Genomic DNA, 13424 nt, shown 5'->3' with positions numbered 1-13424 from the left:
GAATATAACCACTTTGTTAATCGTTGTCGTGGAGATATTTTGTATGTTGGAATAAAACTGTGACAAGGGCTGTAATATCAGGGCTTGGAACTTCATGGTTCAATTCAGGCTTATAATCTTCAATGGCCTCGAAGGTCTGTGATACCGAGAAGAAGGAAATACAGTCTTGATGATCCTGAACGCGTATTTTATCCTCCCTTGCCTGGCCCGTGCCCTTGTTGGCATCAGGCCGCTGCCAAGTCCTCCAATATCTTACAGAGCCAGTGGGCTTCCTTTGATAACCACCATGCCTTCTGATTGTCTGCCTCACTTTGACCACTGGTTCACAACTTGCAGTTACCCCTCCTTGCGGTGGTATCGACAGTGTTGTTGTGGTTGCGGGTGGTTGGCTTTTGCCGTGTGACAAAAACCAGCATGTTACCTATAAGCAGTTCCCACTGTAGACCGCGCTCAGCAGCTCCGCTGAGACGGACTACTGTGCACCAGTCTCTATAAACATACGGATTTAATATGAAGGAATGCCAAATCATCAGCACGTCTATGTTATCAGAGGCAGAACCATTAGCATATCCACGATAAAATCATATATGCAAAAGCTTAGTAACTCACCAAGCGGTGGCAGCGAGGTTTGTATCGCAGTATCGCTCACGGAGAAAACCCAACGATAAAACCGGGCGGTTGTAAGACGAAGAAAGTAATCCCACAATGCTTCTTGGTCTGTCTGGTTCGATTGCGCCCATTATCGCACCCTGTCCCTCAAGGCCACGAAAGACTCGAGAAGCCTCAGATGGGTATCACAGGAGGCAACAGTGGGGGGGTCCATTGGAATTGTGTCACAATCTGGTGACGAATGTGTTGAGAATGCTTGGAAGATTGAATGGTGCTTGGCCGGTCAAATACCTAACGTGTGCACTAGCTTACAGGACAAGCTGAAAAGAAACATTATGGGGTAAATGTGTTTGCTGGATGAAGATAAGAGAGACGACAGGAATGCGGTCCAAGTTTGTTGTATGATGGAGAGTTTAAAAGCTTTCAGAAGCTCAAAGACAAGTAAACTCAAAGTGCTCAAGCTCAAGGCACTGCTTGCCTTACATAACAAGGAAAGAGGACGCCGATGGACCCCCACTTGAAACCTAGAACGTTCGACTCTTATTCTCCATCCAAAATCCTGCATCAGAGCACCACGGACGCCTTCCAAACGAACAGGCGTTTCCTGACAGTAACTACCTTAACCTCATATCCTCGCCCCCTTCCTCTCCTTCTCCTCCCACAGCCTCCCCACCTCCCCCCTGTCAACAATCTTGATCCCCCTCGGGCCACTCTTCCTCTCAAACTCAACAACCACCACCCTCTCCGCATCCCCTCCCCTCGTGTTCCCCTTTTGAGCCCCGAGCTCAGTACCAGGCGACTCCAAACTCAACACGGTCTCGTCCCTGTACAGCTGCCCCGGCGCAAACATCACACTAGGCGAGATAACCTTGTCCTTCCAGCCAATCAGATGGGTATTCGACACCTTGGGCTTGAGCTTTCCATCAAACGAGTCGTACTCCCCACTTGAAGTCGGCACCTTTTCCAAAAATTGCCTCACCCCCTTCCGCTGCGTGGCATAATCCGTATTGGAGTTGTTCAAAAAGGGGGAGAGGAGATTCAAGAGGTAGAATTGCGGTGGGTAAAGCATAATCTCCCCGCTTTGGGCCTTGGACAGCCAGGTGAGGGGGTACTCCCACTCCGCAGAGGTGTGCTCCTTTTCCTGCTCGCCTTCTGGGGTAGGGGTGTGGATCTTGCTGGGCTTTTCGGAGAACGAGTTGGCGGAGGATACCGGGAGGAAGTAGAGGTACATTTGGGTTGTGAAGCGCTTTTTGGCTGGGGGTGGGGTGATCCATCTGGTGAAGGGGATGAGGGAGTCTATCTGTGTTAAAAGTCCGTTGACGAGAAAAGGGGCGAGGAGCACAAAAACAAACCTGTGTCCGGCACACCACCATGGTTCTTGACCCAATCCCCAAAGGTGATCTGTCTGTTGTAGACATCCTTTCGTCCCTTGTCCCTCACTTCATCACTGACTTCAACAGGGCTTTTACTCAACAAAATACCCGTCTCTTCAAAAGTCTCACGGATGGCAGCATTTCGATAGACGATATTGTCCAGGTGCTCATCCTGGGCCGTCACCCCATCATGAAACTCATCCACGTTGCCACCAGGGAACACATGCGCGGACGCAAAAGAAGAGGCCGTCTTGACTCTCTTCAACAGCAATACTTTGTTGGTGGGCGAGATGACCAGGATGCTGGCACTGGGACTGGGCGCAGGCCACTTGGTCGACGACGGTGCAGCTGACTTGGTGTACAGTTTGGGGTCCATTGTTTTTGTTTTTTCAAAAAGGGGCCCTTGGTCCTGATTTCTCGACGTTGTGACGAAACTTCTCTTGCTGGCGTTGAGCACCGAGTGGACGGTTGTGAGTGAGAGTGAGCGCGTCGTGTCAGAGAGCCGGAATGAGTGAGCAAAGCCAGAACTCCTGGATATGACGACAAAATGCAAAGAGCTCATGTTTAATACAAACCAAAATAGAAGAAGACTCCAAATTGGGGAAAAGAACCGTCCAGGTTCCCCCTCACTCACGCTATTCTCATCGTCAAACGGTTTCCGGTCACCGTGATGAGGGGATCTTCTGAAACTTGGCGCTATCAACCTCGGTTTGCTTCGGCCCCGCTTATTTCCGGCCCATTCCCGCTGACACACTAACAGCATCATAGGCAGACTGTCATTCAGAATTGAAGGCATAAATCCATTGTTTCCAGGCATCACTCATATCCATACTCGTGATAGTACACATGGTACAGTGAAACAGCGCAAACACTCCAAAAACCGCGACTCGGTCCTCACAGCCTCTTCCTCTCCAGCCCTCGCAAGCTGACCCGCCACAGACAACAAACACTCTTGCTCTCACACCACTGCTTGACATCCGCTGGTGAGACCTCCCCATCATATCCCGCCTTGTCCAGCTGTCCTGCATTGAGCCACAATGCCAAATCCTCGAGAATAATCGGATCATACATCAAGATCTTCTCATACCAGGAGGGGTCAGTGGGGTCTTTGGATGAAGGTGCTGATGTGATAGCTTTTGTAATGTATGCAAACACAGAGACTTGCTCCGTGGTTGGACTGGCAATGAGAGACATTTCTGCATCTTCATTGATGGACAGATCTACCCGGGGAGGAGAAGAAAACATGTCTTCATCTGCTGGTCGAGCATTTCTTGCAGCTGAAGGCGGGGACGAGAGTATGGGATCATCTAGGTCAGAGTCGGCATCCGAGTCGGGAATCTCAATCACTCCATCCCTGCCTTGTGGTTTACTTCGACGTGGCGTTGTGGCAGGTGATCTACTACGCCTTGGAGAGGTAGCTCGTATTGCAGGAGATTTTTCACGGGGCTTGGTTTTTTTCGGGGAGCTTGCCGTCTCTTTGCGTGGCCTTCCCCGTGGAGATGCGAGACCGGCAGATGTCTTCCTCTGCATATCATAATCTTGAAGACGGGCGATGAGGTTTGGCTTATTCCCTGACTGCTTGAGGCTACGCTCCTTTAACAGCTTCTTCAGCTCCGGGACCTTCAGACTACTGTAATCAGCTGATGGTGCTGCCGTGCCCGAATTCTTCCTTGGTCGACCTCGTGGACTGATCGCCGCAGCAGCCGTGCTCGATTTGGAGGCAGCTTGGGAGGTGGTGGTGGATATGGTCAGCACACTGGTAGCCGCGCCTCCTGTGGCTGACTGAACCCTGCTTGTCCAACACTGGTGAAGAAGCGCAATCATGGCTGAACGTTTCTTTATAGGTTTGAACCCAAACTTGGAGATATCTCGTGCTAGCTGGGCATCGGTGAAGAGTTCATACTTTGGTCTGGATGGAGCCATAGGCCCAGATTGCAACAGAATAGACGGGTCGGCGGTGGGTTTACTGGATGGGGATGCTGGTTGTAGATTTGGAGTGATGGGCGAATGCGCGAGCTGTGGGCTGCTCGACTGTATCAACAAAAATTCGTGATGCTCTTGGTTGGATGGTGGAAGGTCAAAGTCAATATAGTCATCCCAATCTGCGTCATTCGGCTCGGGAATTTGTTCGACTACGGCGTTGGCGATATGGAACTTTGGCGGAGCATGCGCTTCGGACCCGGTCTCTGCAGATGAATCGGTGGTGTCAAATATACTATTGCCAGTATGTCTTTGTTCATCCGCCCCCGGCGTTGGTGGTGATGCTTCCCTCATAGGCTCTGGCGCCTTGGTCGGCGGCGGTGGCAAAGACTGCTCCATCATCTGCACAGAGTCATCCAACGATTCCTCGTCATTGGCACGAGATTGCGAATGAGCGGAAGGAGGTGATTCAGTCAAATCCAATATCTCCATGTCCAGAAGAGCGCCGTCCTCATCTCGCGCGCTAGCCCCCCAGAGAAGACGCGCAGGTTTCCTGCGAACCGCAAGATCGCTTGTCACCGGGCTGGGAATTGCAAAGGGGTCATCTGTCGTGTCGTTTGACAACCTCATCGCCTCGTGAAGCGCACGTAGCAAATCGGGGTCATCCTCTATCGCAAGTTGACTGGAAGTTCCAAACACGAAATCCTGTTGGGCCACTTGTCTCAAGGCACTCTCTGGGGACAACAAGATGGGCTTTTTGGGCTCAGGCTTCTTCTTAGATGGTCTTGGCTTTGCAGGTTTCTTCCCAAGCTTCCCTTTACCTCTCAACACCGTACTCGATGACCCAGTCTGCGCATCTGACGTGTCGAGGTAGCCGAGGAGCGAATCTTGCTTAGACGGCTCTTCCTGGTTTCTGTAGGCTGCAGTAGCCAGCTCCGTGATCGTGCGTGGCTTCTTCTTGACAGCCTTTGACTTGATTGGGGATTCTGCAAGGGCTTTGCCATTCGCATTGATGTTGGAGATGCTCGCGGCAGCCGTCTGCACCATCTCGATGAGCTTTCTCTTGCCCAACACATCCAGTGAACTTGTCTCTGAACCGGGGCCAACTGATTGCACATCATCAGACGTCCGACCGAACTTATCATGAAGAGCCTTGAAGACATTGGCTTCTGGCGATTCCACTGACCATGTTGATCTTTCCACTGGTGAATCAGCCACAGGTATTAATTGTCGGGGTAGGCTTTCGCGTGGCGGGGTCCAATCGAATCTCCTTTGCAGAGCTGGCTCCAGAATCACCGGTCCGTCCTCTTCTACTGGTACCACAGCATCTGTTGAGTTTGTCGTTGGAGGTTTCGATGTTGACGGTTCCTTTGCAAAATGCCTGCTGACTGTCTCCACTTTCTTTTTCGTGACCTTCTCCTTGGTGGCTGGCTTGGTCACCTTGCCCTTAGCAATTGTTGTTTGTGTTGTCTCCTGAACCGACTTTGGTTGTTTCGCCCTGTTCTTCGAGACCGAGACATCAACCCCCGAGGATTTCAAAAGAATTACACTGTCACCCGCCACTAGAAGCGGAGGGTCTTTCTTTGTCCTTGTTTTCGTGGGCGCTCGGGGTTTGGACTTTGGTTTCGACTTGTCGAGCGCAGTATCATTCAGAGCTGGCATTGGAATCCCAACCTCCGGGCCTGAAACGTCCTCTGCATCTGGATGTTGGGCTGCCCGCCACATCGTCGTAGCGCTCGTAAACGTTGTTGACGCATCACCGGGGATCGTAGCACCATTCTTGCCGCTGTGGAGTGTCGTCGGTTTAGTCGTCGGGACAAGGTCGCAAAGTGAGGGAAATTCGGGAGAAGAAGATATGACGACCAGATGCTCGTCGCGCACCATGCCTCTGGGTGGAGAAGAGAACATCTTCAAGCCCCGAGGCAGGATGCGCCCGGTGCGTGGAAGGGTGCGACGGGAGATGCTGAAGGTCGACAGGATGGCAACAAGAGTCGGAAAAAAGAAGATAAAGTGCAGTTTCTGACAGTATTCATTTGGGATGGGCGATATGCATCATCATAAAGGCTCGAGAAGCATCACACCGTTTGCAATGGCACCACGCAAGCAACACAAGAGTTGCTGGTTTGCCCTTGTTTGGATTCTCAGCGGGGCACCTCAGCCAAGCCTGTCACATCGCGAAGACCGCGCGGCGTCACCTGACTGGGCACATGAGGGCCCAACCTGCGGTCCACTTCCTTTTTGAGAGCTGTGGTGGGGTCGATTCTGGTCTGTGCACACAAGCCCACAGACCCCGGCACCCACCAAATCACTCCAAAACTGATCGAAATTCAAGACTCTTGAAATTTTGCCAGTCCTGCCCTCTCCGACACCGCAAAGCAAACCCAAACCCGTCTTTTCGCAGCACTCATCACCAAGTCGCAGCCATGGAGAACGACAAGGGAGAGATCGTCGATCTGTAAGCGCTCGCCCTTTTTTCCCGCAAAACCCGACGACCACGAGACGGACGGCGACGAGGGATGGATCGGTTATGGTGGGTTGTGTGCTGACTTTGGAATCTCTACTCCAGTTACGTCCCCCGCAAGTGCTCTGCGACGGGCCGCATCATCAAGGCCAAGGACCACGGTTCTTGCCAGATCACCATCGCCAAGGTCGACGAGAACGGCCGGGCCATCCAGGGCGAGAACATCATCTATGCTCTCTCCGGTTTCGTTCGCGCCATGGGCGAGAGCGACGATGCTCTGAACAGACTTGCTCAGCGTGACGGTCTCCTTAAGAACGTCTGGTCTGCCCAGAGATAAATCACGAATCTGGTTGTTGGGAGGAGATGATGGTACGTCGGACAACTGGGCTGTGGAGCATCAATCGCGGCGGGCGGAAATGCTGACGGATTCTTTCTGGCAGATGTGCGTTTTTTAAAAACTTTCCGGACGCCTTTTTCAACGAACGATTTGGACGACGGGCAGCGGGATGACGGCTGGGTTTGGGAATCATGCGTTTTCTTTTTTTCGCAGAGATACAGCTTTGCCGGTAACTCTCGACGGCGTCAACGGACATTATCTACTCGGAACAAATACACTGGCATCGTGATCACTTATTCCTGCCCCGCTCGGAAAGCCCCCTATTCCTCGCTTCGATTTTTGCGTGACTGCCCCCCGGCCAGCAAAAGCTCACCAAATCCATACTCGATATTTGGGGAGTCTGGGGCTACCTCGATAGCTCCCATGCCGTAGATCAATCAAGAGGCCTCGAAAAAGCCGTGACGGAGAAGTTGCTCGTTATGGTACAGATACGGGTCTTACATTTTACCTTGACTCGTCCAGTGTGCATGGTGTCTGGATGAAGTGTTTACCTACCTATTTCCATCAATTGGCATTTGGCTCAGGGGCCAGTCTTAGCAGATGGCCCCAAAATTCCCGCCATCAAGGTGTCCCTGCGGTCAGTGCCGCGCTAACAAAGGAAGCTGGAAACGGATCGGATCGGGGCGCGATGTCAGAGACACCATGACGTCCACCACGATCGGGCGGCTGGGGGTCCGATTGGCGATCGCTGCAATCTTGACGTGCCGCTGCACAAAACAAACGGGCCACCGCTGTAAGCAAGTGTTTGCAGTGTTCCTTCTTTCCTCTTTCACAAAAAGTCCCATGTTTCTCCTACTTCGTGCTTGTAGACTCTCGCAAGGTATTGCATCTCTGTCCACTCTCCACCTACACTCCCACTACTGTCGGCCAGCTCTCAACTTCACCATCATGCCGGCTAGTAGATATCCCAAACGAAAGCCCTCCGCCAACGGTGCGCAAAGCACTAATGGCACGTTGAATGGTACCAACGGGTTCATCAAGCCCGACCCTGACCAACCGCCTCCAGAGAAGAAGCGCAAGACCGTCCTCGCCGAACCCCCTTCCGAACCATCTCTGTCGTCAGACCCCTTGCGAGGGCCGCACCCCTTCCACCAAGATGCCGAAAAACATGGCATCGTCCTCCGGAAGTACTACCCTCACGAAATGTCCACTGCGCGTGCCAGGGCATACAACAACAATGAGTTGCCCCGACCTATCGAGCTGCTAAAGGCTGCACAGGCAGATACAGCTGAACACAGAGCCAACACGCCAGTTGCAGGGGCGGTGGTGCACTGGTTCAAGATGGACTTGAGAACAACAGACAACACGGCTCTGTTTTGTGCCAGTCAAAAGGCTCAGGCTGCTGGCGTGCCACTCATTGCGCTGTACATCCTCAGTCCGCAAGACTTCGAGGCACACTTGACTGCTCCTGTGAGGGTGGACTTTATGCTGCGGACACTGGAAATCTTGAAGAAGGACCTTGCGGCGCTGGATATCCCTCTCTGGGTCGAGACTGTGAAGAAGAGAAAGGAGATACCAAGCAGGATTGTGGAGCTGATGAGCGAATGGGGAGCTAGTCACTTATTTGCCAACATGGAGTACGAAGTGGACGAGCTGAGAAGGGACGCCAGGATGGCGAGACTGCTGGCAAAAAGGGGGCTTGTCATGGATGTGTTGCATGATACCTGTATTGTGCCGCCGGGGAGGCTGACAAGTGGAAGCGGTGGGCAATATGCAGTGTACACACCCTGGTTCAGGACTTGGGTTCGACACGTTCACGAGAATCTAGACTTGTTGGAGCTGGTTGAATCCCCAACGAAGAATCCCGAGTCCACGAGACAAAAGCTTGCTCATCTCTTCGAGTGTCCAATACCCTCAGCACCAGAAAACAAGACCCTGAGCAAGGAGGATCGGGAACGGTTTCGGGCTTTATGGCCGGCTGGGGAGCACGAGGCAATGAAACGGTTGTCCAAGTTTGCAGACCAAGCCATTGGGAAATACCAACAAAACCGAAACATCCCTTCCAACCCCGGCACCTCCAGCCTTTCTGTTCACTTTGCCAGTGGTACACTCAGCGCGAGGACAGCTGTTCGGACAGCCCGTGGTCGTAACAATACGAAAAAACTCGACGGAGGGAACGAGGGGATCCAGACTTGGATCAGCGAGGTTGCGTGGAGGGACTTTTACAAGCATGTGCTAGTCCAATGGCCGTATATCTGGTGAGTCGCTCTCTGTTAGTGATCTAGTTCTCTTCTGACAAGCCATACGCAGCATGAACAAGCCCTTCAAACCAGAGTACGCCAACATTGAGTGGTCTTACAACATGGAGCACTTTGATGCTTGGAAAGAAGGACGTACCGGATTTCCCATCGTCGACGCCGCCATGCGCCAGCTCCGTTCCATGGGTTGGGTGCACAACCGCTGCCGGATGATTGTTGCTTCCTTTCTGTGCAAGGATCTGCTTCTTGACTGGAGGATGGGGGAGAAGTACTTTATGGAGCATCTTGTCGACGGCGATTTTGCGAGCAATAACGGAGGATGGGGTTTTTCGGCATCAGTGGGCGTGGACCCGCAGCCATACTTCCGCATCTTCAACCCGCTGCTGCAGAGTGAGAAGTTTGACCCTGATGGAGAGTACATTCGCAAGTGGGTTCCAGAGCTGAAGGAGGTCAAGGGCAAGGCTATCCACGACCCATATGGGCGAGGGGCTGCTGCCTTGGCTATCAAGGCAGGGTATCCGAAGCACATTGTTGAGCATAAAGGTGCAAGAGAAAGGACATTGGCTGCATACAAGAAGGGAATAGACAGCGGTCTTTGAGACAACATTTTTAACCACCACAGAAACTCATTTTCATCCAGGCCAGCCAATACCCCGAAGCTCTTGCCTTGCAAAGGGATGAAGTGGTAAGCCATGTTATCCTGCCTGACATCTTCCGCAGCAGGAAGGAGCCAAGACACCTCCCACCGTGTCACGCGTGCCTTCCAAAAGTCTACTGAACGGCAAGGTTTCACGCGTCTTCTTTCACTCTCAGCATTGCGTTCCGACCTCGACCTCTCGACCTTTCCAGAACCATCTTCAGTCTCTTGTGGCCCCTCAGATCGCCCAGCTCATCATCCTCCTTCCGGACGGCAATTGCCTAGCCACGTCAACATGTCGTTCGTTAAGAAGGAAGAAGGGGGCCACATCAAGGCCGAGCCCGGTGGAAAGTTTGACATGTCGAAGATTCCAATGGCTCCCCCCAAGGCCACCTCCAAAGCCTTGATGAAGCCCAAAGACGAGGGCAAACCGGTGAGCACCCCGGCTTCTCTTAAGCTACGCCCTGCTGACTGCAAGAACAGAACTTCTTCGCACTGCCCGAGTACAAACCGCCGGCCGGCCGTGGTCGCCGCAAGGGTCGCTATCGAGGTGGAAACCACATCACCCATTCTGTCGGCAGTTTTCGCATAAAGACAGTGTACAACCGTGACCGTGATGAAGTCAAAATGTCTGTCTCAAGCATCAATGCATTCACTCCATCTGCCTTGAGAAGGGCGCGCGCAGAAGCGGACTGGGCTTCGGTCGAGCGAACTATTTTCGAGAAATTACGTCGAGCCCATTTCAACATTCAGCCAGTTCCTGATGACTTTGGCAAGCTCGGCGTGTGTATGAGCCATTCTTTGATTTTCCATGCTCCCATTGGTTTTGGGTCAATGGACGACAGCAATTCGGTTCTCATCAACAGTGACGTGTCTTTCAGAGTTCGCCCTATGAACAATTTACCCCAGCCTACCCCGATGCAGTATCAGGTCAACGATTTCAAGCGCGGTTCTGCCCCAGTCATCAAGACCGAGCCGTCTTCCGCTGCGCCTTCCACAAGCAGCGCTGCTTCACAGGAACTCAAATCGATCTTCTCTCTCCAGGGGCCCGTTCCTGCGTTTTCCCTTTTCGGCTCGACCCTCCCGGGCGCCCGCTAGTTCCCTCAAAAGGCCGAGTCAACTCCTCCAATTCGTCCATCTTCGCCTCGAGATCCTCTAGCGACAGCTCTAGCTCCGAGGCAACTACATCTCGGCCTTTTAATTGAGCCCTGCACGAACCTGAAATGGGAGCTGTCTCGGGGTTTGAGTGGCCAAGCGGCGGAGCAAACAGGCAGCTTTGCGGCCGCGTGCATATGGGCATTGGTTTTGATAGTGGTTTGGAACTCTGGCATCAATGAAGGAGATATTGTTAGCAGTATGGTTCTGGTTCTGGCCAGCGGGGAGATGGACTGGAATTGCCAATACCTGGATGTGAACTTTATGCTGGGTGAAGATCTTCATGTCGTCTACTTGTCACTCGCGGATGGTGTTGGTTACAGGAAAGTCGATACAGATTAATGGAATTTGCACTTGTTCATCCTGTAAGATTATCAGAGCATACATTCCAAATCAGCACGATGGCGCCATTCAGATTGTTTCCAGCTCAAAGGTTGCTTGAAGTAGTCTCCCACAACGAGCCAAATGTCTGATCTGCGATTCTATCGTCACCCTCTCTGCTCATCTCCGAATTCATACCAGCTTGTGCATTTTCACAGATGATACCTTACCGTTGTATACGCTTGCCAACCAGTGTTTGGAGGTCGTAGTACAATCTCGGCTCCGAATTGTGGAGTCCTCCTCGGTCCAGGGGGCGTTGGCGCAAGCAGGTCGGTGACGAAGGTTAGTGTGTAGAGATATGTACCACCTGGCCTACCCTATGGGTAGGATGTCCTTTTGGTTCCATATAATGGGGGGTCAACAATCCATGGATATTTGTCTGTGGTCATCGGGACAGAGATGATGAACTACTTTCTATTGGGGAAAGTTTTCTGGCCCTATCACTTCTTCATTTGTGTTCGTCTTCGGCTAGCCAGACACTGAGAAAACAGGCTGCTCGAGGACGGAGGCTTGGACACTATCGTTCATCTTGTGTATGGTAGGAAGTCTAGGCGGGGCGGGTCAGAACTTCTTGGTTGTTTCTCGTGTGATTCTGCCTGATGAGGAGGTGCTTGTGTTTGGCAAATCTTGCGCTCCTTCCTTTTGATTCATGAGCTTTATCTTGGAATTTACTCTTTCCATCTCATCTGTTGTCGCCAGCGGAGTTGTGGGGCGGTAAACAAAGAATAGGAGAGATAAATATTCTTCCTGTCGCCAGACCAATTTTCCTCCTCACTTCCACTTCCCGACCCCTCTTTTCCCCAAACAGCTGCCACTTTGGCGCAGCTTTCAACGACTCTCACTGCTTGGCTTTGGTCCATATGCCACCGCCGCCAGGACCCCATCATGGCGATCATCGACGTCCTCAGTATTTCCGTCACCGTTGAAATCAACGGTGAGACAGCCACGGAGTACAACCCGATCCCTCCCGCCGAAGCTGATGGGCGACCATGAACATGACGGGACCCCTCACGTTGTCAAGTATATTGAGGCCAAGTCTGGCGCCAGCTTCGCCTTTCGACTCAACAGCTTAGGTTATCACATCACTGGGGACAAGAACCGTACGTACGAATAGTCTACAAGCTATGTCAAAGCGCATCTTCTTGTAGATGGCACAAGATTGAAGGTCCACGGAGGAGGCGTTTGGTACAACGATCACTATCAGTCCTGACCTCTTACGTCTGTGCCGACAAACACGCCGCCGGGGATGTTAATCAATATGCTGTGGGATAAAGGACTCAACCGTCATCTGCCGTTTACATTTGGCAATCTTGACGTGGGTGAGTAAATAAAAACCTAAGTAACCCGTAAACAGGCACATGACGGATGCTGCATAAATGCTAACAGCATGGTAGTCGCAGCGGAAAGCTCCGACACGACTACCAAAGGAACCAAAAAGACCAAGAAATATGGGACCTTTATTGTCGAACTCTTCAACCACATTGGAACAATCGAGTCACGAAAAAAGAATCGGTTTGAGGGGCCAACTGCTATTTCCTCACTGCCATCAGAAACCATCCCGCAACAAGCCGCAACAAAAGCGCTTGATGGCAAAGCCTTGAATTGTCGGGCCACCTTTCAACCTGTACTATCCCGGCTAAGGACTAGCATAACATTACGCGACGGCGCGATGATGGACCCCTGGGAGCGACCTTTTGCACGATACGAGTTTCCCTATCGTCTCAAGGGTAGGTAGTATTTCTCAGCTGATACCGAAGCCGGTGCTGGTGTCTGCAAATATGATGCTGATTCAATAAACAGACGGCCTCATCAAAAAAGGTATCATTCCCGAGCCCTCCCTCGAAGAACAAGTTGCTCAGATGAGTGACGAGAAGAGGAAGGAGGCGCTGCTCAAGGCTTTGAAGCGCGAAAAGGTAAACTACCATCAGAATACATAGCCACACGGATATCATATCATCATGTCAGACGCTAACCCTGTTGTTTGAACCCCTAGGAACAAGAGGAGGAGATTGAGACTCTCGCGACATCAAGACAATCAAGCGAGAGAGGGACGAGAGTGACGACGATTCCAAGAATGACCCATGCCGATGCCAGACGAACCAACACAAGAGGACCAGGCGAGTGTCCTGCACAGAGATTCTGAAATCAGAAGGGGATAGCGAGGATGAAGACACGCTTGTTGACCTCACCGGCGACACAGATTAATGGGGCCAGGAGGCAACGGTGACCTTTTAACACAGAGATTATGGGAGTAGCCAGGATTATGTCATCTCTTTGCTCTCATTGTTGATTT

The 13424-nt window shown here is 52.0% G+C and overlaps 6 protein-coding genes across 6 annotated transcripts; 4 read left to right on the top strand and 2 right to left on the bottom strand.

Moving 5' to 3' along the window:
- Positions 1-853: 853 nt before the first annotated feature.
- Positions 854-2799, bottom strand: SLX4_2 (5'-flap endonuclease; the record flags this gene model as incomplete). Its single annotated transcript, XM_062884383.1, has 2 exons — positions 854-1905; positions 1962-2799. The coding sequence occupies 2 exons, from the start codon at positions 2797-2799 to the stop codon at positions 1235-1237; spliced, it is 1509 nt and encodes a 502-aa protein (XP_062747290.1). The 3' UTR covers positions 854-1234.
- Positions 2800-2876: 77 nt separating this feature from the next.
- Positions 2877-5935, bottom strand: SLX4_1 (5'-flap endonuclease; the record flags this gene model as incomplete). The annotated part of the gene is given in 2 exon segments (XM_062884382.1): positions 2877-5921; positions 5927-5935. Coding segments are annotated over 2 exon segments (3054 nt in total).
- RPS21 (40S ribosomal protein S21) lies at positions 5667-6700 on the top strand (the record flags this gene model as incomplete). Its single annotated transcript, XM_062884384.1, has 2 exons — positions 5667-6357; positions 6469-6700. Exons 1-2 carry the CDS (start codon positions 6110-6112, stop codon positions 6698-6700), a joined length of 480 nt encoding a protein of 159 aa, XP_062747288.1. The 5' UTR covers positions 5667-6109.
- Positions 6701-7300: 600 nt separating this feature from the next.
- PHR1,CRY-2 (Deoxyribodipyrimidine photolyase) lies at positions 7301-9557 on the top strand (the record flags this gene model as incomplete). Its single annotated transcript, XM_062884385.1, has 2 exons — positions 7301-8958; positions 9011-9557. 2 exons carry the CDS (start codon positions 7301-7303, stop codon positions 9555-9557), a joined length of 2205 nt encoding a protein of 734 aa, XP_062747287.1.
- A 93-nt stretch (positions 9558-9650) lies between these two features.
- QC762_0026680 (uncharacterized protein) lies at positions 9651-11164 on the top strand (the record flags this gene model as incomplete). The annotated part of the gene is made up of 2 exons (XM_062883158.1): positions 9651-10028; positions 10079-11164. The coding sequence occupies 2 exons, from the start codon at positions 9651-9653 to the stop codon at positions 10691-10693; spliced, it is 993 nt and encodes a 330-aa protein (XP_062747286.1). The 3' UTR covers positions 10694-11164.
- Positions 11165-11932: 768 nt separating this feature from the next.
- Positions 11933-13274, top strand: QC762_100145 (uncharacterized protein; the record flags this gene model as incomplete). The annotated part of the gene is made up of 4 exons (XM_062884386.1): positions 11933-12450; positions 12559-12858; positions 12932-13044; positions 13125-13274. The coding sequence occupies exons 1-4, from the start codon at positions 12378-12380 to the stop codon at positions 13272-13274; spliced, it is 636 nt and encodes a 211-aa protein (XP_062747285.1). The 5' UTR covers positions 11933-12377.
- Between the last annotated feature and the right edge of the window lie 150 nt (positions 13275-13424).

Source organism: Podospora pseudocomata, assembly GCF_035222375.1.
Source record: "Podospora pseudocomata strain CBS 415.72m chromosome 1 map unlocalized CBS415.72m_1.2, whole genome shotgun sequence".
Taxonomy (NCBI): Eukaryota; Fungi; Ascomycota; class Sordariomycetes; order Sordariales; family Podosporaceae; genus Podospora; species Podospora pseudocomata.
This window is presented reverse-complemented; position numbering and strand designations above follow the sequence as displayed.